Here is a 26937-nt window from a genome sequence, read left to right as displayed (position 1 = left end):
GGTTTAAAAATGAGTTTTAGTCGTTTCCTTTTTGAGACTGTATGATGTTGATCATTCTTGCGTTGCTGTTCCTGGGTCTTCTACTGAGAGATCAGCACAGCAGCAGCTTAATGAACGGGCAGAGAATAGAACAGTGGGTGTGGGAAGAGGGGGATTTGGTTGAAGTAAACATCTCTAACGCCTCGTTCTCCCAGCTCCCGCACCCTTTCCTTTCATCAACAGTCTTGGTTCGCCCTTGTTGACCGCTCTCCGGAGTACATAGCTCCCCTCCATTGTTTGCAGCTCAAGAAGAACAGCGCAGATGTGCGAGAGACATTAGCAAGGTCTTTTGTTAAATGGAAAATGCGGGCAACTCGCAGCAAAACACATTCTGAATGTGCGATTATAATGGACCAGACATTCCCATTCTGTGGAATCCCCAGTCGACCAAAACCCCCTACCATTGTGCAGAATCCCAGTGGTCTAAATGAGTCGGCCTTGACTTTCTCAGGTTTGTGTAAAATAAGCTTCACATATTGAAAACAGAGCGAGAATAATCGACAGCACACAGCAAGCACGAAGAGGGGTGTTGACCGCACCCTCCCTCCACCTGCACTTGTGCTCAGTGCCAGGAGGAGACCAAGCTGCCAGGAGTGTCTTCGAACTGGTGTAACACTCCCCCTACCAGCTACCAACTAAAGAGTTTTGGAATTAAAACAAGAAATCTATGCCATTCGCCTCAACCACTCGCTGTGGTAACGGGTTCCACATTCTCACCATCCTTTGGATAAAGAAGTTTCCCCTGAATTCCCTACTGGATTTATTTAGCGACTGTCTTAGGTTTTGGTCTCCCCCACAAGTATATACCATCAAGCAAAGGCAACAAGGTTGGATTGGCCATATTCTAAGGCATGAGAACTTGCTGAAGGAGGTGATTGGGGGGACATGGACCAAGAGGGAGAAAGAGAATGATGATGTTAGACAACTTGAAATTAAAAATGGGAGGCTCCTAAGAGCAACTGAAGAGGAGAGTGCAAGACCTGTGAGGTGTGGAGAAATACCTAGAGAATCTGGTCCCAGGGGGCAGGTTAGCCACTTAACTATGATAATGAGGCTTCACATCTCCCATTAAATTAGAGGCGCTACAGCCTCTTCTAACCTGTCTTTCCAGGCCTCGGGGATACCTGCCAGATTAAAGGGAGGTGAAGGTTGCATTGGGGATAAGGGAAATGCCTTTATAGCACTGCTTGTGGGCCAGGAGGAGCACATGTGCCATCTGATCCCTATCTGCACCTGGCATGCAGTCTCTTCCAGAACCAAACCTACCAGTCAGGCTAGTTTCTGGGTGAAGGACCTGCTGCAGGGTAAAAGAGACACATACCTTAATTTTAAACTGCCACGGGGTCCGGGGATTCCTGAATTCTATGATTTCGATCCCTCACCCACCCCAGTCAAGATCGGGACTCGAGTCTCTGTTCCACTAACATCCCCCAGCATTCGAACCTTTGGACTTCAAAACCCATGGCCCCCCCACCCCTTGCCTCCCTCAGCCCTCTCTTCTTTCTACAATGTACAGGCTATTAAAACTCGAGCATGAAGCCAATTCACTCCTGCTTACCTCACCGTCTCTCCTGGACGTGTTGACCAACTCACCTCCGAGTCAGGAGATCATGGGCTCCGTTCCCATGACCGACTTCACGCCATCCAGGCCGGCACTGTCGGTGCAGCACTGAGGGAGTGCTGCACTGTCGGGAAATGCTGTCTTTCAGATGAGATGTTAGGTCTCTGCTCCCTTCGTCCTCTCGGGTGGACATTACAGATGTCTTGGTGCTTTTGAAGAAGAGGAGGGGTCTGGTACCATGGGCCACCTCTATCACCAGAACACTGTAGCTAAAACATATGTTAACCACTGCTGCAACCCATCAGGGTTACTTCAACAGCACCTCTCTGCTGTAAAGTCTACCTCAGAGAAGGACCAGCAGCAAAGTTCCACCTCCAAACTCCCCTCCAAGTCACATAGACTTGAATGTTTATCACCGTTCCTTTATTGTCATTGTCAGAATCCTGGAACTCCCTCCCTAACAGCACTGTGGGAGAGCCTACAGTAGACGGTCTTCAGTGGGTCAAGAAGAAGGCCCACCACCACCTTCTCAAGTGCAATTGGGAATGGCCAACAAATGCTAGCCTTACCAGTTTTGCCCACATCCCAAAAACACCTAGTAAAAAACATTTGTCGAGTGAGGGCAGGATTTGGGGTAGACTGTGTTGCTTTCCAGAGTTGAAAACCTACCCATCCCCTCACTCTCAGCTGACATATGAAGGGTGACCACCTGCTTGCGATAGTGGAGGTACTGCCTGTGGAATTGTATCCCAAAGCATGTCTGCACCTTCATAACGGGGGCGCGGAAACTGGGGGATAGGCGAGGGAGGAGTACTATGTTGTCAGGGAGGGAAAGGGTTAAAGAAATGAGAAAAATTTACATTTATAGAGCACCTTACATGACCTCAAAACACCCGAAAGCACGTTAAAGCCAATGAAGTTCTTTTGAAGTGTAGTCACTGTTGTAATGTAGGAAATACAGTAAGCTCCCACAAATAATGTTGTTTGTGTGATGCTGGAAAGCAGCAGGGATACCTCCCCTGCTCCTCTTCAATATAACTTGATGGGATATTTTATTTCCAGCTGAGAGGGCAGACTGGGTCTGGGTTTAACGTCTCATCTGAAAGACGGCACCTCCGACAGTGCAGCACTCCCTCAGTACCGCACTGGGGGTGTCAGCCTAGATTTATGTGCTCAAGTTGCTGGAGCAGGACTTGAACCCATGACATTCTGTCCCAGAGGCTGGATTGCTACCCACTGAGGCACAATGGGCACCAGCTTGCAGTAGGAATTCTGCTGGGATAGCCGAAACACTGGGTGATGGAGGGGACTGTGGATTGCTCCCTACCAGCGGCAGAACTTGTACCTCCTGGGCTTGTTAAAGGAGCCACTTTTACAAGTATCACTACAGAGGGGACGTACTGAAAGGCGGTTTTTTTGCTGATTCCCTTGAAACCTTGTTCAGCAATGTTGACCATATTAGGCCTGGAGGAAATATTCATGACACAAAAAGGAGGCCAGACAAATGCTGAACCTGTGACTGAGAATCCGGTATTATCTGAGAGCTCTCTGATGTTTTTAATAGCTTACAGCACAAGAAGCTTTTACGACTGAACTAAAGAGACGAACCTTTGATTTTGAATTGAAATAAACGAAAAATAGTGCAGATCCTTTTGTCAAGGTTCACGTGGGCCTGAGGTGGAATAATATTTTGTGCCATTCGCTCCTCGTTTGACGCTTTCAGTCACTGCCTCAGAATCAGATCACATTATCACCATAGCCAATTGCCCTTGAGAAGGTGGTGGTGAGCTGCCTTCTTGAACCGCTGCAGTCTTGGGGTGTAGGTACACTCACAGTGCTGTTAGGAAGGGAGTTCCAGGATTTTGACCCAGAGGCACTGAAGGAACGGCGATATAGTACCAAGTCAGGATGGTGTGTGACTTGGAGGGGAACTTGCAGGTGGTGGTGTTCCCACGCATCTGCTGCCCTTGTTCTTCTAGTTGGTAGAGGTTGCGGGTTTGGAAGGCGCTGTTGAAGGAGTCTTGGTGAGTCGCTGCAGTGCATTTTGTATATGGCACACACTGCTGCCACTGTGTCTCAGTGGTGAAGGGAGTGAATGTTGAAGGTGGTGAATCGGGTGCCAATCAAGGGAGCTACTTTGTCCTGGATGGTGTCGAGCTTCTTGAGTGTTGTTGGAGCTGCACCCATCCAAGCAAGTGGAGAGTATTCTTTTGCATTTCTGACTTGTGCCTTGTAGATGGTGGACAGGCTTTGGGGAGTCAGGAGGTGAGATACTCACCACAGAATTCCCAGCCTCTGACCTGCTCTTGTAGCCACAGATGTGGCTGGTCCAGTTCAGTTTCTGGACAATGCTGAACCCCAGGATGTTGATAGTGGGGGGTTCAGCGATGGTAATGCCATTGAATGTCAAGGGGGGATGGTTAGATTCTCTCTTGTTTGAGATGTTCATTGCCTGGCACTTATGTGGTGAGAATGTTATTGCCACTTATCAGCCCAAGCCTGAATGTTGTCCAGGTCTTGCTGCATCTGGACATGGGCTGCTTCAGTATTTGAGGAGTCGCGAATGGTGTTGAACATTGTGCAAGCATCAGCGAACATCCCCACTTCTGACCTTATGATTGAAGGAAGGTCATTGATGAAGCAGTTGCAGCTGGTTGGGCCTAGGACACTACCTTGAGGAATTCCTGCAGTGATGTCATAGAGTCGTACAGCATAGAAACAGGCCCTTCGGCCCACCGCGTCCATGCCGACCATAATGCTTATCGATACAAATCCACCTGCCTGCATTAATTCCATATCCCTCTATGCCTTGCTCATTCAAGTACCTGTCCAGATGCCTCTTAAATGTCGCTACTGTTCCTGCCTCCACCACCACCTCAGGCAGCTCATTCCAGATACCCACTATTCTTTGGGTGAAAAATTTACCCCTTTGATCCCCTTTAAACCTCTTCCCTCTCACCTTAAATCTATGCCCTCTAGTTTTAGTCACCCCTACCATGGGAAACAGACTCTGGCTATCTACCCTATCTGTGCCTCTCATAATTTTATATACCTCTATCATGTCCCCTCTCAGCCTCCTTCGCTCCAGGGAAAACAGACCCAGCCTATCCAATCTCTCTTTATAACTCAAGCCCTCCAAACCAGGCAACATCCTTGTGAATCTTTTCTGCACCCTCTCTAGCTTAATCACAACTTTCCTGTAGTGCGGCGACCAGAACTGCACACAGTACTCCAAATGCGGCCTAACCAACGTTATGTACAACTGTAACATGACCTCCCAACTCTTATACTCAATGCCTCGGCCGATGAAGGCAAGCATGCCATACGCCTTCTTCACCACCTTGTCTACCTGTGTTGCCACTTTCAGGGAACTATGTACTTGCACCCCAAGGTCTCTCTGCTCAACAACACTCCCCAGGGCCCTGCCATTCACTGTATATGTCCTGCCCTGGTTTAACTTCCCAAAATGCATCATTTCACACGTCTGCATTAAATTCCATTTGCCACTCCCTTGCCCACTTTCCCAGTTGATCTATATCCTGTTGTAACCTTAAACAACCTTCTTCACTGTTCACTATACCGCCAATTTTGGTGTCATCTGCAAACTTACTGATCATGCCCCTTACATTCACATCCAAGTCATTAATATATATGACAAACAACAGAGGGCCCAGCTCCGATCCCTGTGGCGTACCACTGGTCACCGGCCTCCAATCTGAAAAACAACCCTCCATTACCACCCTCTGCCTCCTATCACCAAACCAAATTTGTATCCAATTTGCTAGCTCACCCTGGATCCCACGTGTTTGAACCTTCTGGACCAGCCTACCATGCGGGACCTTGTCAAAAGCCTTGTTAAAGTCCATGTAGACAACGTCCATCGCCCTGCCCTCGTCAATCCTCTTGGTCACCACCTCAAAAAACTCAATCAAATTCGTGAGACATGATTTCCCACGCACAAAGCCATGCTGACTATCCCCCAGATGCATATAAATCCTGTCTCTCAGAATCCCTTCCAATAACTTTCCCACCACTGATGTAAGGCTCACCGGTCTGTACTTCCCTGGCTTATCCCTGCTGCCCTTCTTAAATAAAGGCACAACATTAGCTATCCTCCAGTCTTCCGGTACCTCTCCCGTGGCTAATGATGATACAAAAATCTCTGCCAGGGCCCCAACAATCTCCTCCCTTGCTTCCCATAACATCCTAGGATACACCTGATCAGGCCCTGGGGATTTATCCACCTTAATGTGCTTCAAAACCTCCAACACCACCTCCTTTATAATGTTGATATGCTCCAGGATATCGCTGTTCCCTCCCTTGAACTCACTCGCTTCCATGACCTTCTCCACGGTAAATATGGACGAGAAATATTCATTTAAGACCTCGCCCATTTCCCGTGGCTCCACACATAGATTGCCACACAGATCCTTAAGGGGACCTACTCTCTCCCTAGCTACCCTTTTACTCTTAATATACTTATAGAATCTTTTAGGATTCTCCTTTCTTATCTGCCAGGGAAATCTCATGGCCCCTTTTCGCCCTCCTAATTTCTTTCTTAAGTGTAGTCCTACATCCCCTATACTCCTCGAGGGACTTGCTTGATCCCAGCTGCCTATACCTGACATATGCCTCCTTCTTTGTCCTGACCAGACCCTCAATATCAACCAAGGTTCCCTAAACTTGCCAGTCTCGCCCTTCCATCTAACAGGAACATGCCGGCCCTGAACTCTTCCTATCTCACTTTTAAAAGCCTCCCACTTGCCAGACGTCCCTTTATCTGTAAACAGCCTCTCCCATTCAACTTTTGAGAGTTCCTGTCTGATGCCATCGAAATTAGCCTTTGCCCAATTTAGGACTTCAACCTGAGGACCAGTCCTATCCTTTTCCGTAACTATCTTGAAGTTAATAGAGTTATGGTCGCTGGTTCCAAAGTGCTTCCCCCACTGACACATCAACCACCTGCCCATCCTCATTTTCTGAGAGGAGATCGAGTGCAGCCCCTTCTTTAGTCGGGCCATCCACATACTGCTTCAGAAAACTATCCTGGACACACTTAACAAATTCTTCCCCATCTGATCCCTTAGCACGAAGGCAGCCCCAGTCAATATTAGAGAAGTTAAAATCACCTACTATTACAACCCTATAATTCCTACACCTATCTGTGATTTACCTACATATATGCTCCTCCACTTCCCTCTGACTATTGGGGGGGCCTGTAGTATAATCCCATCAAAGTGATCACCCCTTTCTTATTTCTAAGTTCTACCCATATGGCCTCGCTGGATGTTCCCCCCCGGGATATCCTCTCTAAGTACTGCCGTGATGTCCTCCCTAATCAATAGTGCAACTCCCCCTCCTCTCTTACCTCCATCTCTGTCACGCCGGAAGGATCAGTACCCTGGAACATTGAGCTGCCAGTCCTGCCCATCCCTCAACCACGTTTCCGTAATAGCTATAATATCACAATCCCATGTACCGATCCATGCTCTGAGTTCATCTGCCTTACCTGTCAGTCTTCTTGCATTAAAGTAAATGCAGTTTAGCCTACCAGAACCTTCCACGCTCCCTGTCCTGCCCCTGCCCGGCCTGCCTACTGGACTTTGGTCCCCGTCCAATTTAGATGCAACCCATCCCACTTGTACAGGTCACCTCTGCACCAGAAGAGATCCCAATGGTCCAAGTAGCTGAAGCCCTCCCGCCTACACCAGCTCTTCAGCCACGCATTCATTTGCCTAATCCTCCTATTCCTACCCTCACTAGCACGTGGCACAGGGAGTAATCCTGAGATTACAACCCTAGAGGTCCTGCTTTTTAACCTTCTGCCTAACTCCCTATATTCACTTTGCAGGACCTCATCTCTTGTCCTGCCTATGTCGTTAGTACCAATATAGACCACGACCTCTGGCTGCTCACCCTCCCCTTTCAGAATGTCCTGCAGTCGCTCCGAGACATCCTTGACCCTAGCACCAGGGAGGCAACATAGCATCCTGGAGTCTCGTTTGTGGCCACAGAAATGCCTATCTGCACCCTTTATGATAGAATCCCCTATCACTATAGCTCTTCCAACCCTTTTCCTCCCCTGCTGTGCAGCAGAGCCCTCTGTGGTGCCACGAACTTGGCTGTTACTGCTTTCCCCTGATAGGTCATCCCCCCAGTATCCAAAGCGGTATATCTGTTTGAGAGGGGGATGGCCACAGGGGACTCCTGCGCTACCTGCCTGCACCTACTACTCCGTCTGGTGGTCACCCATCTCTTTTCTGCCTGTGCAGCTATTACCTGCGGTGTGACCACCTCGCTAAACATGCTGTCCACGACTTCCACAGCATGTCCTGGCACTGGGATGATTGACCTCCAATAATCACAACCATCTTGCTTTGCGCTAGGTATGACTCCAACCAGTGGAAAGTTTTCCCCCCAATTCCCATTGACTCCAGTTTTGCTAGGGCTGCTTGATGCCACACTTGGTCAAATTCTGCCTTGATGTCATGGGCAGTCACTCTCACCACACCACTTCAGCTCTTTTGTCCATGTTTGGACCAAGACTGTAATGAGGTCAGGAGCTGAGTAGCGCTGGCAGAGCCCAAACTGAGCATCCGTGAGCAGATACTTGTGAAGCACTTCTGGCTGAAGATGGATGCAAATGCTTCAGCCTTGTATTTTGCACTGATGTGCTGGGCTCCCCCATCGTTGAGAATGGGGATATTTGTGGCACCTCTTCCTCCTGTCAGTTGTTTAATTGTCCACCACCATTCATACTGGATGTGGCAGGACTGCAGAGCTTGGATCTGATTCGTTGGTTGTGGGATCGCTTAGCTCCGTCTATTGCATGTTGCTTCCGCTGTTTGGCATGCAAGTAATCCCATGTTGTAGCTTCACCAGGCATTTTGAGGTATGCCTGCTGCTGCTCCTGGCATGTAATTTTGCACTTCATTGAAACAGGGTTGGTCCCCCAGCTTGATGGTAATGGTAGAGTGGGGGATATGTTGGGCCATGAGGTTACAGATTGTGGTTGAGTACAATTCTGCTGCTGCTGATGATTCACAGCGCCTCATGGATGCCCAGTTTTAAGTTGCTAGATCTATTTGAAATCTATCTCATTTAGCACGGTGGTAGTGCCGCACAACACGATGGTGGGTATCCTCAATGTGAAGATGGGACTTTTCTCCGCAAGGACTGTGCGGTGGTCACTCCCACCAGTACTGTCATGGACAGATGCATCTGCGACAGGTAGATTGGTGAGGACGAGGTCAAGTAAGTATTTCCCTCTTATTGGTTCCCTCACCATCTACTGCAGACCCAGTCTAACAGCTATGTCGTTAGGGCTCGGTCAGTAGTGGTGCTACTGAGCCACTCTTGGTAAGGGACATTGAAGTCCCCCACCCAGAGTACATTCTGTGCCCTTGCCAACCTCAGTGCTTCTTCCAATTGATGTTCAACATGGCGAAGCACTGATTCATAAGTTGAGGGGGTGCGGTAGGTGGTAATTAGCAGGAGGTTCCTTACCCATGTTTGACCTGATGCCATGGGACTTCATGGGGTCTGGAGTTAATGTTGAGGACTCCCAGGGGAACTCCCTCTCTACTGTATACCACTGTGTCACACCTCTGGTGGTGGTGGTGTCTGGGACATTGTAAGGTATGATTCGGTGAGTATGACTGTATCAGGCTGTTGCTTGACTAGTCTGTGGGACAGCTCTCCCAACTTGGGCACAAGCCCCCAGATGTTAGTAAGAAGGACTTTGCAGGGTCAACAGGGCTGGGTTTGCCGTTGTCGTTTCTGGTGCCTAGGTGGATGCTGGGTGGTCTGTCCAGTTTCATTCCTTATTGACTTTGTACCAGTTTGATAAAACTGAGTGGCTTGCTAGGCCCTTTAAGAGTCACATGTAGGCCAGACCAGGTAAGGACAGCAGATTTACTTCCCTAAAGGACATCAATGAACCAGACAACAATCGGCAATGGTTTCATGGTCACCATTAGACTAACTTTTAATTCCAGATTTACTAATTGAATTCAAATTTCACCATCTGCCGTGGTGGGATTCAAACCTGTATCCCCAGAGCATTAGCCTGGGGCTCTGGTTACTAGTCTAGTGACATTAACACTGCGCCACTGTCTCCCCTTTTAAATGTCTTTAGACCAAGTTAAAGATCCCATTTAAAATTGTAACGGGGAATTCTCTCTCTTCCCCTCCATCCCCTTCCCACATCCTCACAACATCTCCGGCGAGCACCACTGAAAACACATCAACTAGTTATTGGGTTCTTTGTGTTTATGGGATCTTGCTGTGTGCAAAACAGCTCCCTTACATGTCTCCACACAACGATCACTGAAGCTTGCATAACTGTACCCCAGTGAAAGTAGTGTCTGGGGAACTGTGCCCCAGTGAGAGGCAGTGTCTGTGGAACTGTGTCCCAGTGAGAGGCAGTGTCTGTGGAACTGTGTCCCAGTGAGAGGCAGTGTCTGTGGAACTGTGTCCCAGTGAGAGCCAGTGTCTGTGGCTCTATCAACATCCTGGGGGTCAACATTGACCAGAAACTGAACTGGACCAGACATATAAATACCATGGCTACAAGAGAAGGTCAGAGACTGGGAATTCTGCGGCGTGTAACTCATCCTCCTGATTCCCCAATGCCTGTCCATCTACAAGGCACAAGTCAGGAGTGTGATGGAATACTCTCCACTTGCCTGGATGGGTGCAGCTCCAACAACACACAAGAAGCTCAACACCATCCAGATCAAAGCAGCCCGCTTGATTGGCATCCCCTCCACCACCTTCAACATTCACTCCCTTCACCACCGACGCACAGTAGCAGCAGTGTGCGCCATCTACAAGATGCACTGCAGCAACTCACCAAGGCTCCTTTGACAGCACCTTCCAAACCCGCGACCTCTACCACCTAGAAGGACAAGGGCAGCAAAAGCATGGGAACACCACCACCTGCAAGTTCCCTTCCAAGCCTCACACCATCCTGACTTGAAACTATATCACTGTTCCTTCACTGTCACTGGGTCAAAATCCTGGAACTCCCTTCCTAACAGCACTGTGGGTGTACCTACACCCCAAGGACTGCAGCGGTACAAGAAGGCAGCTCACCACCACCTTCTCAAGGGCAATTAGGAATGGGCAGTAAATGCTGGCCTAGCCAATGATGCCCACATCCCATGAACGAATAAAAAAAAAATTCTAACACGTTCCTGACTAGCCTCCCACATTCTACTCTCTACAAACTTGACTTATTTTAAAACTCTGCTGTCTGTGTCCTAACTCGCACCAAGTCCCGTTCACCTATCACCCCTATGCTCACTGACCTATATTGGCTCCCCAGTTAAGCAACATCTCAATTTTAAAATTCTCATCCTTGTTTTCAAATTCCTCCACGGCTTCACCCCTCTCTGTCTCTGTAATCACTTTCAGTGGCACAACCCTCCGAGATTTCTGCGCTCCTCTAATTCTAGCTTCTTGAGCATCCCCGATTTTAGTCGCTCCACCATTGGTGGCCATTCCTTCAGCTGCCTGGGCCCTAAGCTCTGCAATTCCATCCCTAAACCTCTCCTCCTTTAAGACACTCCTTAAAACCTACCTCTTTGACCAAGCTTTTGGTCATCTGCCCTCATGTTGCTCTGTGTGGCTCAGTGTCAAATTTTGTTTTATAATACTCCTGTGAAGCACCTTGGGAAATTTTATTATGTTTAAGGTGCTATATAAATGCAAGTTGTTGTTGCTTCTGCCTCTCTCTCCCTGTCACTGCCCCCTCTGTCTTTCAGAATCTCTCACTCTCTGTAGATTTCTCTCTCTCTCCCTTTTTTTCAGTCTCTCCCTCATTCTGTAGCTTTCTCTCTCTGTCTTTCCCTGTCTCTCCTCTCTCTGTCTCCCTCGCTCTCGAGCTTTCTCTTCTCTCTCTGTCCTCTTCTTTTCCTCACTCTGTAGCTTTACTGTCTCTGTCTTTTTCTCTCTCTTTCTCTGGATTTCTCTGTCTCTCCCAGTTTCTCTCACATTCTCTCTCTCTCTCTGTGCAGCTGCATTGGGATTCCTCTGGACAAAGTGCCTCTTCGCGTCTGAGAGTTTAAAATGCTTTTTAACTCGATGGATTTTCTTTTCCCCTCCTCAGAGCTTTTAACAAACACTCTCAGATTGCACTGTAGAATAATGATTCAGCTAAATATTCCCCAGATGCTTGTTCTCAACAATCTGGCAAAGCTTCATGACAGATGGTGTCCTGTAGGAAGTGGTCAGGGATTGAGGCAAGGTGGGGGGGGAGGGGGGTGGAGTGGGGGGGGGGGGGGTGGTGGTGGGAGGAGGTGGAGAAGAGGATGCTGACTTTTGGTTGGTGGCCGTTATTTACCTGAGAGGGAGAATTCCCTGGATGCTGTGCAACACCTCCGGAAAATGGGAGAGTCTTCAATTCATCGAAATACCACAGTGAAAGGAACCCCGCTTAAATTTATAACGATCAGCGTCTTGGAGAATCATTTGGTTTGTAAGTCCCAGAATATATCTGGATCTTGGATTTAACATTCCTGTGAAGCGTTTGGGATGTTTTACTACATTAGAGGCGCTATAGAAATGTAATGAGGGTGGTGGCAGCGGAGATGATCAATGGTTTCAAAAGGAAATTGGATGGGCACTTGAGGGAGATAAACTTGCAGGGCTATGGCGATTGAACGGGGGGAATGGGGCTGACTGGATTGCTCCACAGAGAGCGGGCATGAACTCGATGGGCTGAATGACCTCCTTCTGGGCTGTAAAGACTCTAAGTGTTATTGCACATCAGATGTTATGTAGCATTGTAGCAGAGAAAGAGCGACAATTTATACCTGCCAAGAACTAATGGAATGATAGAACAGGCTTGAGGGACTGAATGGCCTCCTCCTGTTCCTATGTCTTTCCCAGACACAGACGAGCACAACTCTGGACATTTTTATTCTCTATGCACCTACCATTACCCTACTCAGTCGATTATTCAAGATAGGCTGGTGATTGAACCTGGAGCTTTCCTAGTTTATATGATTCCGCTTGACCTGGGCTGTACATTTAGCAACTAAGCAACTGGGATAGACTTATGGAATAGTTCTGTGTGTGTGTGTCCAGTTTACATGAAGCTTATCCCCTTAAACAGGAATAATTTAAACCCAAACGACAACCAACCTTGATCAGAGCAAAACCCGTACTGCCAGTTGTTATGCCGTTATCATGGTCAGATTTGGGGTTTCAGACCGAAGGATTTGAGATCAATGCTGTTGACTTTGGCTATTGTGCTGATGGTTGGGGGTTGTCTTCCTTTTAATGAGTTGAAGCCAATGATGTTGCCTTTGAACTAAGATTGAGTTTCTGCTTAATGAGCTGGGGTCTGTTTGGGTCTGACCTGATGCTAATTCACTGCCCTTTCGGAAACCGATTATATCTTGTGTGTGAATTTTGATTTTTCTTCTTTTCTAGGCACCACAGAGCGGGTATGCCTGATCCAAGGGCCGGTGGAGGCTCTGAACGCAGTCCATGATTTCATAGCAGAAAAGGTCCGAGAGATGCCACAGAACATCGGCAAGACGGAGCCAGTCAACATCCTGCAACCTCAGACCAACGTGAATCCAGACCGTGTCAAGCAAGTTAGTGTTACACATTTATTACCACTAAAATCAGATTACTGCCCGGGCCAAATAGCTCCTGTGGCAACAGAGGAGGGTGGGTATACAAGTGTGGCGAAGAGGCTGCAAAGTCTCGGGTGGTCGTATCCTGAGACTGAAGCTAAAGCAACATTATTGGGCGCAGTGTCGAGGGAGTTTTGCTCTGCATCTAACTCGCGGTGTCCCTGAGCTTTGGCGTGCTTTCTGAGGCAGTCTAAAAAGAGTCTGATTCCGGATCGTGCCTGAAAACGCAAGCACCAGGCCCCGTAACTGGGGGAAATATTCCATTCGCCAGCAACAGGCTTTGCTTATTATAGAAAGCAGATTGGTTGGGCACCTTCCCTGTCCCAGCAACAGTGGCAGCTGTACAACTGAGTTGTGGGTTTGGGCTGCATTCAGAAATGGCTCAGCCCCACAATTCCCGGCAACAGGATTGCAATCAGCTTTTGAGACAATTACATTGCCTCAGTTCAATCACTTGGGTGAAGAAATTAAGGTTTCGTCCAGTCACTGTTTTATCATCTGGTCTTGGTTGTGTCGACAATTGACGTAGGAAAGATGATTGGATGGTGAGGGATTCCGCACTTGGGAGTCCTGGGAAAGTGAGACAAGTCTTCATTTCAACATATTTAAGGAGCAGTGAACATAGGAACAGGAGGAGGCCATTCGGCCCCATGAGCCTGTTCCGTCATTCAGTTAGATCATGACTGATTTCAACCACAACTCCTTTGATCCATATTAAACGGTGTATCTGCCGCTAAGGAGGAGGCAGGCAGAGAGCTTCCAAGGAGCACTGACCATAGTGGTGTCAATAAAACAAAGATTACATAGAATTTGCAGCACAGAAACAGGTCATTCGGCCCAGCTAGCCCATGCTAGTCCACAGGAGCCTCCTTCCACATGTCTTCATCTCACCCTATCAGCGTACCCTTCTATTCCTTCCTTGTACTTCCCAGTCAATGCATCTATTGCTATTCGCCTCAACCACTCCACGTCATGGCTGGGGGGGCTTTGAGGAGGATGCAAAGAGGCTCCAATGTGATTTGGATAAGTTGAGTGAGAGGGCAAATGTATGGCAGATACAGTATAACGTGGATAAATGTGAGGTTATCTACTTTGGTTGCAAATACAGAAAGGCAGATTATTATCTGAATGGTGATAGATTGGGAAAGGGGGAGGTGCAACGAAACCTGGGTGACCTTGTACACCAGTTGCTGCAAGCAAGCATTCAGGTGCAGCAAGCAGTTAGGAAGGCGAATGGTATGTTGGCCTTCATTGCAAGAGAATTTGAGTACAAGAGCAAGGATGTCTTGCTGCAGTTATATAGGGCCTTGGTGAGACCACATCTGGAGTATTGTGTGCAGTTTTGGTCTCCTTATCTGAGGAAGGATGTTCTTGCCATGGAGAGAATGCAAAGAAGATTTACTAGGCTGATTCCTGGGATGGCAGGATTGACGTATGAGGAGAGATTGGGTCAACTAGGCCTGTATTCACTAGAGTTTAGAAGAATGAGAGGGGATCTCATAGAAACCTATAAAATTCTTACAGGAGTAGTCAGGCTAGATGTAGGGAGGTTGTTCCCGATGGCTGGGGTGTCCAGAACCAGGGGTCACAGTCTCAGGATACAGGGTATGCCATTTAGAACTGTAATGAGGAGAAATTTCTTCACTCAGAGGGTGGTGAACCTGTGGAATTCTCTACCACAGAAGGCAGTGGATGTATTTAAGAAGGAGATAGATATATTTCTTAATGCCAAAGGGATCAAGGGATATGAGGAGAAAGCGGGAACAGGGTACTGAATTAGACGATCATCCATGATCTTTTTTGAATGGCGGAGCAGGCCTGAAGGGCTGAATGGCCTACTCCTGCCCCTATTTTCTATGTTTCTATGCTTTCCACATTCTCACCACTCTCCGGGTAAAGAAGTAAGAATGAAGGAGGGTTACAATGGAGAGATGGGTTGGAGGTTAGAGGTCAGAGGTTCAGTGATAAGTCCACCTCGTTAAGTTTATTGAGTTGGTCCCTTGATCTGACGCTATGAAAAGACAGTTTCCCCCCCCCCACTTTGCCGAGTTTCCTTCAGTCGATTTTTGCTAGGTTTTCAAAATTGAACACCAACCCTGGAGTGACACGCAGCAAACAGACTGACATCCAAACTCCATAGTTCAGAGAACTGGTCAGCAAAACACCAGTGTAAAATTAGTTGCCAGGCAACAACAACTTGTAGACAAGGTCAGTGAGGCAGCGTCTCATTTTCATTCTGAATTAGCCAGATTCAGTTGAAGCTAAGTGAAGGATTGGATGGGGAGAGAAAACCCACGAGGTATTAGTGAACTGGTGCAACCTTATGGCAAGGCTATAGTAGCGTGGCAGGATGGGCTGGATATATTCTGCTTCTGTTGTTGTGATTTCCTGCTCTTGTTCCCTTGTTGCTCGTTTTCCTCTCAGTCGTATCACTTCCTCTAGCCTCCACTGTTTCCACTTGATCTCTGACCCCAGTCACACTACTCGCAGAGCAAACTTCCTCGCAACACCCCTTCCCACAGGAAGTGACCATTATCCTAACAGGAAGTGGTGGCTTCTCCTATCAGTGATTGCAAATTGAGCTTTTCCGGTGAAACAGCCCTGGCTCGTTTCCCTTATGAGGAAACACTGAGCACGGCGAAGTCCAGGGAGATTTGGCCCCTCTGCTGCTCAGAGCTTGCATAAGCAGCAAAACTGTTCAGTCACTTTGTTTTCATCAGTATTTTGATTAATCTCATTAAGGGAGATCAGGATGATCTGGACCCCCATGACTGGGTGGATTCTTGAGGGTCAACATTGGTCCTGATGGTTTTTCTCTCAGTTATGACTAGAAATGAGGCACAGGCTGTTCGGCTCATCTGGTCCATGCTGGCGTTTATGCTCCACACGAACCTCCTCACTCATTCAACTTTCAGCATAACCTTCTAATCCTTTCTCCCTCATGACTTTATCTAGCTTCTTCTTAAAGACATCCATGCTATTCCCCTCAACCAGTTCTTGTGTAACAAGTTCCACATTCTCACCACTCTCTGGGTGATGATGTTTCTGCTGACTTCTTCACTGGATTTATTACCCACTATCTTAAATTTACATCCTCTAGTTTTGGATTTTACTCAGAGAATGGCGAGAATGTGGAACTCACTACCACAGGGGATAGTTGAGGGCAATAGCACAGATGGATTTAAGAGGAAGCTGGATAAATGCATGAGGGAGAAAGGACTGGAGGATATGTTGATGGGGTGAGATGAAGAACGGTGGGAGGGGCTCGTGTGGAGCATAAACACCAGCATGGGCTAGTTGGGCTGAATGGCCTGTTTCTGTGCTGTAAATTCTATATAAAGTTTGTGGGTGAGGGCTGAAGCCTCTGAATCTGAGATTGAACACAAGCCCTTCTGGTGAGGAGTCCAGATCTCCTTTGAGGCTCAGTTCTGCTCTCCTGACCTCTGCAAACTGCAATTCCCTCAGAGGGCCATATCCTGCACAGCGTCGGGTCACTCCCATCCCTTCCAAGGTCTGCCTCCTCCCAGTGTGCCAGCGAATTGATTCCAAAGTGCTCACGCTTGCCTCCAGCTCCCATCTTGTCCCTCACCTTACCTCCATGATCACCTCCAGAAACAGGTTTCTTGGCGTTCCATCTACTCCTCTAGTGCCTTGTTCCACACTCTATCACCATTGGTGCTCAGGCAACTTCGTGACACGTCTTCCCTCTGGAGCATCTGCCCCCATCTCCTGACTTTGCACCTCATTCCCGGTTTGCAAAAGCCTCCTTTAAAAAAAAAAACCCCTTCTGTTTGACTGCAATCCCCCCCACCTCCCCCACTTTCTGATTGTGAGATGCTGTAGGACCATAGAAAGTTTACGGCACAGAAGGAGGCCATTTGGCCCATCGTGTCCATGCCAGATCTCTAAGAGCAACTCAGCTAGTCCCACTACCCCCCTGCTTTTTTCCCCATACATAGCCATGCAAATCTTTTCTCTTCAGATAATTATTCAATACCCTTTTGAAAGCCTCGTTTGAATCTGCCTCCATCACACTCGCAAGCAGTGCATTCCAGATCCTAACCACCTACTGCGTAATCAGGTTTTTCCTCCCAGGCAGGTGAATGACCACAAGGGGGTAATAGGCGAAGAGGACTTGGTGCAGGTCTGCAGCGGCAGAGGTTTACCGAGGGTGGGAAGACTGGAGGCTGGCTGGGAGAGCCTTGGAATAGTCATGCATGGCACCATCAAAAGTACTGCAGATGTGCTGGGCTCCCTCTGGAGTTGGGGGTGGGGTGGTGCGGGGTGGTGACCAGAAGCTCGGTGAAAGGAATGGGTTTTTTTTTTAGAGGCGGAGGGGTTTTAGTGAGGGAATACCAGAGACTAAGACCCAGGCGGCTGAAGACACGGCCGTCAATGATGGAGAGGTGGGAGGTGCTGCTTGAACGAGATAACGTTAATGCATTTCCTCCTGTAAAGTCTCTTCACTTTTGTCTCAATGTTCTGTGCACTGCAGTAAAAGCACAATACAGCTAGCACAAAGAGCAGTGAACCCGCGCACAGCCACCTGCATATTAAGGTTGAATTCTGGCAACTGAACAGCCGTCGTCATTTTCTTTTTTTATTAAAAAGATCTGCAGTGTCATTTTAGCAACCTGCCAGAGGAAATCAAACATGTTTGCAATGGGGTTTGCTGACGTTCAGCCCCTGCCCTCCCTCCCCCCTCCCCAAAACACTGCCCGCTCCCCACTGCAATGCTGCAGATACTGCATAGTGCCTCCGCCAATCAATCACAGCCAGGTCACCCGGGTCACTCGCCAGCTATCGATCCAATTAGAGAGATTCGCACCAGCAGCTGAAGGAGGGCTTGCAGTGTTCTTTAAGAAACCGTCTGCAGATTGTACCTCCCTGTCATCTGTAATACAGCAGGTCCTCCATCATCATCTCTGAGGCAGGGACACCTTTGCAGGACCAAGCACCAGTGTCCTCACGCCATCTTTTCATTTCGGCACAAACCCCGGCCATTTTTCTCCCATTAATCGTCTCAGCAATAACTTGCGTTTATATAACGCCTTTAACATTTACTTGTCTCAAGGGCAATTTGAGATGTCTGCTGTTCTACTTTCCCTACCTAAAGGACTGACTTCCCCTAGAGGGAGCACAACAAAGGTTCACTATCCTGCTTCCTGTGATGAGGCAGTTGTCCTGTGAAGAGAGATTGAAGAGACGAGGCCTGTTTTCCCTGGAGTTTAAAGAATGAGAGGTGATCTAATTGAAGCATATAAAATTCTTAAGGGGCTTGATAGGGTAGATGCTGAGTAAATGTTCCCCCTGGCTGGGGAGTGTAGAACACGGGGTCACAGTCTCAAGATAAGGGGTCGACCATTTAAGACAGAAATGAGGAGAAATTTCTTCACTCAGAGGGTTGTGAATCTTTGGAATTCTCTACCCCAGAGAGCTGTGGATGCTCCATCATTGAATATGTTTAAAGACTGAGATTGATAGCTTGTTCAGCACTAAGGAAATAGAGGGACAGTGCGGGAAGGTAGAGTTGAGGTAGATCAGCCATGATCATGTTGAATGGCGGAGCAGGTTCGAAGAGTGAAATGGCCAACTCCAGCTTCTACTTCTTATGTTTATCTTCTTTTGTAAATATTGGTCTTGCCAGCGATGCCCACATTGTATAAACAAATTCAATAAAGGAGATCCCAAGACGCTTCCTCGGAGCCTGATTAGACTAAACTTGTCACCAGGCCACATCAGGAGGTTTGGTCAAAAGCTTGGTCAAAGAGGTAGGTTTTAAGGAACTTTGTAAAGGTAGAGCGGTTCAGGGAGGAAATTTCAGAACTTGGGGCCCAAACAGCTGGAGGTATGGCCGTCAATGGTGGACCAATGAAAATCGGGGAGGTGCAAGAGGCCAGAACTCTGGGGGCGCAGAGATCTTGGAAAGCTGTAGGGCTGGAGGAGGTTGCAGAGATGGTCGGGGGCGGGTGGGGGGAATGAGCCCATGGAGGGATATGAATACAGTAATCAGAATGGGTGAATGGGACTTGGTGTGAGTTCAGATAGGGTGGTGGAGTTTCAGATGAGCTCAGGAGAGCATTGGATATAGTCGAGTCTGGAGGTAGCAAAGGCATGGGGAGAAAGGTTTCAGCCACAGTTGAGTTCCTTTCTTTGATTCTCGTTGCTGGCGCCTGCTTGTGGTACAGTGCCACAGATGCCCTCCAGTACCTCTTCTCGGTAGCTTCATTTGATGCATGAAGCTAGACAGTGAGTGGCAGTGGGCTTTTCGGCTGTGGGAGGCATCACTGTTCCTGTTCTCACTCAGTGGCAGCACCAAGTGTGGTTATTGAACAGAGACCGGGAGTAGGACCCCTTCCCTTTCTCCTTCCAGCCCAGGGTGCTCATACAGGAAAAATTCATGAGATCAAACTTGGGGGACCCTCTTGTTAAAATAAGAGATGGGAAAATATGAAAATTGTTCATCCCTGAGCCATTTAAATGGCATATATTCTTCCTCCCAATCCTCTTTTTCTGCTCTCCTTTTCGTTTCCTCTTTTTTCTGTGTTCTCACTTTTCTTTTCATTGTCCTACCCGACTTGTGATTCACATGTGCATTCTCTTGTTTTCTGTCAGCTGGAGAGTCAAGGGACAGCAATGGAAGTAGGGCTATCCCAGCAGTCACTGCGGCAGTGAAAGCCCTCTGTCTGTTCAATAGAGGCCTTTCATTGTTGCTGTGACTGCTGGGATAGCATCACCTCCATCCAGACACAACAAATAAACATGAGCTGAGCTTTTGCAATCTAACCGGAGAGCTTCCTGCTCTGTATGGCCTTGCTGTCTAGTAACTTTGGGGGTGGAAAGAGCAAACATTAGGACAGATCTTCCTGTCTCTGTACTTGGGGATCACCTGGGAATGGTGAATAGAGGAACATTGGATGGAGAGAAGAAAGCACCCAAAGGAGACTCACCCAAATTTCCTCTGTTCTTTGAAAGAAAGACTTGCATTTATATAGTGCCTTTCACGACCTCAGGCTGTTCCAAAGAGGTTTACAGCCAATGCGATCTTTTTTGAAATGTAGTCACTGAAATGTAGGAAACACAGCAGCCAACATGCACACAGCAAGATCCCACATACAACAATGGGATAATGACCAGATAATCTGTTTTTGGTGACATTGAGGGGATAAACATTGGGCCAGGACGCGGGGGAGAATTCCCTTGCTCCTCTTCGAGATAGTGTCACCTGAGAGCACAGACAAGATCTTAGTTTAACGCCTCGTCCGAAAGACGGCATCTCTGACAGTGCGGCACTCCCAGGTGACGCAGTAGCCCCAGATGTAGGAACAGGAAGAACTGTTCCAGAGGCATAGTGTTTGTGCGATAGAAGCTCGTGTGTTGCATCTGCAGCAGCCACTAGACTATCTCCTGGCCCTGGGACCTCTACCACCAAGCTGCTCAAGAGCAGTGATGCCAGGGGAACACCATCCCCTCCAAGTCATCCTAACGAATTGCTGCCATTCCTTCATTGTCGCGGGGCCAAACTCCTGAATGTTCCCTCCTTATCACCGTCATGGGAGAGAGACCTTTTACCAGGTGGACTGTAACAGTTCAAGGAGAAGCCCCATCACCACCTTCTCTGGGTAACTAGGAATGGGAAATAAACTCGGCCTTGCCTGTGGCGCCAACAGGAGTTCGACCTAAATTCTGCTGCCCTGTATCCGAATTCGCACCAAGTCCCATACGCCCATTCACCACCCACCACCACTGCCCCCCACACTGTGCTCGCTGACCCACATTGGCTCCCAGTCTAGCCATGCCTCATTTTTAAATTCTCAAACTTGTTTTCAAATCCCTCCAGGACCTCACCCCACCACCCCCCCTCCCCTATCTCAGTAACCTCTTCCAGCCCCACAACCCTCTGAGATATCTGAATCATAAGGGCATTAAAAATATTGTTTCTAAAAATTCTGACCTCTTGCACATCCCTGATTTGAATCCTCCACCATTGGCAGCCATGATTTGAACTACCTGGACCCTAAACTCTGGAGTTCCCTCCCTGAACCTCTCCGCCTCTCTCTCCTTCTTTATGACGATCCTTGAAATCTACCTCTTTATCGTAATATTCCCCGATGTGGCTTGTTGCTAAATTTTGTCTGATAATGCTCCTTATTGGCATATCAAGGCGCTGAATGGCTTTGGCTAGGTTAAAGGCCGCTAAATAAATGCAAGTTGTTGTTGACATATTCCTGGATGTCCATCCTCCCGGCACTCATTTCCCGCAGCCAATCAGAAAGCGAATAGACTGTTCATTAGCCAAATGGGTGATTATTTGACTCCAGTCAAACAGCCATTTCCACCCATGTCCAAATTTTTTTTTAACGAAGAAACAAAAATGTTCAAAGAATTTTTAGAAACAATATTTTTAATGCCCTTATGATTATCTCCGGGCTTTTGCTCGCAGCAGGGACCTGCGGATGAATCTTTCATTCCTGGAGGTTTCCAGACACCCTACACCGCCCACACCATGAGGGCAACATGAAAGGTTTATGCCAAGAGCACAGCTCAATATGTGAGACATTGTTTATGGTCAGGCAGGGGGGAGCTTGACATTGTGCTATCTTTTCGTGAGACTCCCACTAAATCCGGGAACGTTGGGCCAGCCTGGCTACAGATTCCGCACATTCCTGGAAGAAGGGGAAGACTCTTGGCCGAGTGGCTGATTGAAACACCACTGGTCCTGCAGCCAGAAAGAGGGCCATCTGTTATCACCCCTTTCCTCCTGGGCCTCAAAGCCTCCTCCTCAGTTTAAATGTGTACAATAGTACTGGCCCCACACACCCTTTTGTGAACAGGATCTATATTTAGGAGCTGGGTGCTACATTTAGGCCTCTGGGAATAATCAGGGACCAGGCTCTGAATTTTGGTTTGCAGCCAACTTTGAGGAACAAGAATAGGAGTTGTTTTGAAAAGTGATAAGGCCAACCCAACAGTGATTGATCTTATCTAACCCGGTCTGAGGCTTCGAAACCAAAGAACTGTTTACACAGGCCTTTGTGAACCGATAAGGTATAAATTAGTGACCACAGATGTTTTTACTGTGTGTGCGACACACGGTGCTGTATAGAAATGGCTTTCAGTCTCCTCAAGGACACACAGCTTCAAGGAGATGATGCTGCAGGAAGCTAAGTACGTCATCCTTAATAAAACTTCAATCACGACTTCAGAACCTCCTGCAGTAAGTGTTAACCCCTTCTCGCCCAAACACTTTCATGTCAGCCCACGAATCCCATTTCTTTTCTCCTGAAGGCGCTGACTCTCACCGGGGCCAGATTCTATAGCTGCCAGCTCCCTTCGGCTATCTTCACCAAAATGACAACAGGAAAAGATGTACTAGTCCATCCGGAGAGCAAATCTGGCTCAGGAGATCACACTGACCCTGATTAATGTCATAGTGTGGCTCAGTGCGCGGCCATCTTGTCTCTGAATCTGAAGCTGTGGGTTCAAGACCCGCTGCAGGGACTTGAGCACAAGGCTGGCATTCAGTGAATGCTGAGGGAGTGCTGCACTGTCAGAGGTGCCGTCTTTTGGATGAGACGTTAAACCGAGGCCTGGCCTGCTCTCACCGGTGCAGGTAAAAGTTCCCACGGCATTATTTCAAAGAAGAGCATTGGAGCTTTCCCCTGTGTCCTGGCCAATATGTATCCCTCAACCAACATCACAAAAACAGGATGAACTGATCATTATGGGTTTGCTGTTTGTGGGATCTTGCTGTGTACAAAATAGCTGCCATGTTTCCAACATTACAACAGCGACTACTTCAAAAAAGCACATAGTTGGCTGCAAAGCGCTTTGGGATGTCCTGAGGCAGTGACGGGCGCCATATAAATGCAAGTGTCGCTTTTTTTTAACCTCTTGTGCAAGGTGATCACTGTCCCAGCCAGAAAGAAGTCCAGCTCCCTATTGAAGGGATTCAGCGAAGCAGTGTTCACAGCACTGACTGGTAGCCTGTTGCTGAGATCCACTATTCTCAGGGTAGCGAAGAACCTCCCAACATCCAACCTAGTTCCACCCATACATTAAGTGTAAACGTGACCCCATTTCCCTCTAATTGATCCTGTTCACATAATTGATCGTTGTATAACATACGCACAAATCGCTTCATTATTTTGTAAATCTTGGATCACATCAGCCCTAAGTCTACCCTTCTCTAAAGTATAGAGATCCAGCTCATTGCCTATCTGGGTGACTAAACTGAAATCAATCTTGTGACCCTCCTCTGCACCCTTTCCAAAGCCTCAATGTCCCCGTCATATGAGGAGCCCGAAACTGGACACCGTTTTCTAACTGAGGCCCAATCGAGGGCTTGCACAAGGATAACATGGCAATTTTCCAGTGACTACACTGTAGGGTTCACTTTAACTATAGTCATAGTATGTGTGTCAGTGTAGCTCAGTGGGTAGCACTCTCACCTCTAAATCACAAGATTCCAGGTTCAAGTCCCACTCTGATACTCCCAGTGTGGTATTGAGGGAGTGCTGCACTGTCAGAGGTGATGTCTTTCAGATGATATATTGAACAGAGGCCCCTTCTGCCCTCTTAAGTGGAAGTAAAGGATTCCCATGGCACCAGTTCGAAGAACAGGGGAGGTATCCCCTGGGTCCTGGCCCATGCTTACCTCTCAACCAGCAACTCTAAAAACAGATGAACTGATTATTATCTGATTGTTGTTTGTGGCCGCTGTGTTTTCTACATTACAACAGTGACTACACTTCAAAAAGTATTTCATTGGCTGTAAAAGTGCTTGAGATGTCTGGTGGTCATGGAAGGCGCTATATAAATCATTTTTAGTTTCAGAGACTGATGTACCGACACATCCAGATCTCTCGAGTTCTTCACTGGCTTTAATTCTGTTTCCTGTAGCATTTGACCTGCCCACCTGCATGATCCTACACTTTTCTAAGTTAAACATCATTTGTCAAGCCTGGGCTTAATCCCCCAGCGTGTCGAGATCTGCCTGCAGCAATTGAGCATCCTGTACAGTACCGACTCTCCCACTTCACCTTGGTGTTGTCCACAAATCTGTGGATCATTCCCTCCAGCACCTACATCTAGATCATTAAGGGACCCGACCACCAATCCCTGTAAGACTCCAGTGGTACCTGGTCTCCAAGCAGATCCATTGACAACCACCGTCTACTCGTGGACATTCAATCAACTTTTGATCCATCGCAGTAGATTACCACCACAAGCTTGTAGAGAAATCTCGTGAGGTTTCTAATAAAAGGCTTTCTGAAAGTCTAGGTGGGCGATGTTCAACAGGGTACCTCATCCACTAACTGGTAAGAGAGGACCTTCTGCGGCGGACGCTATGTAGGGTGTCCCAGTATGACTATCTCTGTCCAAGCTGTTATAGAGCATCGCTAATCATTCCGTTGTACGCCTTTCTTTATTACTGACGTCAGGCTAATGGGCCTATAGTTGCCTAGTTCTGCCTTATTCCCCTTCTTTGAAAAAATTGGAACGGCTTTAATCTCCTTCCGCTCTAAGGGAACAGTCCTTGATGCCAATAAGTTATTAAAGATACAGGCAAGGGGCTTGAAAAGCCACCTGCTCAAGGAGTCTTGGCTGGATATCACCTGGGCCAGTGGTCTAATCTATTTTAAGACTCCTTGTTCATTCTAAAACAATGTCCACATCTGTTTGAATATTTTCAACAGCATTGCTGAATGCTGTTAGTTGCTGATTCTCTTCAAGAGTGAAGACCGTTGCAAAGCGCTCTTCTATGATCTGTATAGAATTACAGGGCGTTTACAGCACAGAAACAGACCATTTGGCCCAACAGGTCTATACTGGTGTTTATGCTCCACACGAGCCTCCTCCCACCCTCCTTCATCTCGCCCCATCAGCCCTTTCTGACCAATCCTTGAAAATCTTCCAGTGGCCCAGTTGATGCTCCTCTGAATCTTCACATGCAACAACATTGTCCATTTATAACGTGCACTTAAAATAGCACAATGTGACGAGGTGCTTCCCAGGACCGAGATCAAACAAAATGTGACATTGAGCAACAGGAGATATTGGGAGTGTCAAAGAGGTAGATTTTGAGGACTGTCGTAAAGGAAGAGAAGTAGACAACTGAAGAGCTTTTCCCATTGCTGCCAGAGTTCTCCACAATCTTTTCACAAGCCTTTTAGCCAAGTTAATAGCAGCCTTAGTTTTTTGTTTAAATCTGTATTTGTTATTTGTCTTTGGTTTGCTGTGTATTAACTGTTTTTAATTCATAATAGTATTTTATTTTTGAAAAGGGACCAGTGAGGCAAGAGGGTTAGATCCATAGTCTGGCACTGCCCATGTACTCCCAATCCCTGATGTCCACTTTCCAACACAGATCACTGGACAGCGATCAGGAGCAGGGTCTGGGCTGGTTATTTTTCCAAAACCCAAGCACGCTGATAGAATGAGATGAAGACGGCTGGGAGGATGCTTGAGTAAAGCATAAACACTGGCACAGATCTGGTGGGGCTGCGTTTTTTTTCTCTCTCTCCTCCTCTAAGACGCTCCTTAAAAACCTATCTCTTTGACCAAATTTTTGGTCAACTGTCCCTAATATCTCCTGATGTAGTTCAGTGTCAAATTTTGTCTGATGATGCCCCTATGAAGTACATTGAGACATTTTTACAACGTTAAAGGTGTTTTGTAAATGCAAGGTGGTGTTACCTGGCAGTGCTGTGTCCCACTGAGCCACCCCCAGCATGCTGTCCATGGTAGATGTAGAGAAGATGTTTCCACTTGTGGGGGAGACCAAAACTAGAGGCTATAAATATAAGATAGTCATTAATAAATCCAACAGGGAGTTCAGCAGAAACTTCTTTACCCAAAGAGTGGTGAGAATGTGGAACATTGCACAAGGAGAAGTTTAGGCAAATAGCAAAGGTCCATTTAATGGGAAGCCGTAAGAGATGTTTTTGCTACCTCGAGACTTGACTATTCCAGATGAGCTTCCACCTTCCATAAACTTGAGCTCATCAAGAACTCTGCTTCCCGAGTCCTAACTCGCACCAACTTCCATTCGCCCATCACCCCTGTGCTCACTGACCTACCATTGGCTTCCGGTTCAGCAGCACTTTAATTTTAAATTCTCATCATTGTTTTCAAATCCCTCCATGGCCTCGCCCCTCCCTATCTCTGTAATCTCCTCCAGCCCCACAACCCTCCGAGATCTCTGCGCTCCTCCAATTCTGGCCCCTCAAGCATTCCCGATTTTAATCGCTGCACCATTGGCAGCCAGGCCATCAGTTGCGCCTCTCTCCTCCTTTAAGATGCTCTTTAAAACCTACCTCTTTGACAAGTCCTTTGGTCACCTGACCTAATAACCCTTATATGGCTCAGTGTCGGAAATTGGTCTGCTAAAATGCTCCTGTGAAGCACCGTGGGGCATTGTACTAGGTTAAGGGCGCTATTTAAATGTTTCTTGTTGGTGAGGCTAGATACGCACATGAGGTTATGTTGCTGGGATTAGATGAATATGGGTAGATGGAGGCTCGTGTGGGGCATCAATACTGACATAGATCATTTGGGCTGAATGGCCTATTTGTGTGCTATAAATTCTATGTAGTTGCTAATCTATCTCCTGCCCCCCTCCCCCACCAATACCACAACCCCTCTAATTATTGAAATCGGAACTCATCATAGTTCCTCCTATTCTAA

The 26937-nt window shown here is 47.6% G+C and overlaps 1 protein-coding gene across 3 annotated transcripts in view; it reads left to right on the top strand.

The window, feature by feature from the left end:
- LOC137353071 (RNA-binding protein Nova-1-like) overlaps positions 1-26937 on the top strand; it is a 154917-nt gene that overhangs the window by 103509 nt on the left and 24471 nt on the right. For all 3 annotated transcript variants that reach the window (XM_068019036.1, XM_068019038.1, XM_068019037.1), the window contains exon 3: positions 13040-13206. In XM_068019036.1, coding sequence (XP_067875137.1) covers positions 13040-13206 — 167 coding nt within the window. The remainder of the gene's footprint in view (positions 1-13039; positions 13207-26937) is intronic.

This window comes from Heterodontus francisci, chromosome 40 (genome assembly GCF_036365525.1).
Source record: "Heterodontus francisci isolate sHetFra1 chromosome 40, sHetFra1.hap1, whole genome shotgun sequence".
Taxonomy (NCBI): Eukaryota; Metazoa; Chordata; class Chondrichthyes; order Heterodontiformes; family Heterodontidae; genus Heterodontus; species Heterodontus francisci.
This window is presented reverse-complemented; position numbering and strand designations above follow the sequence as displayed.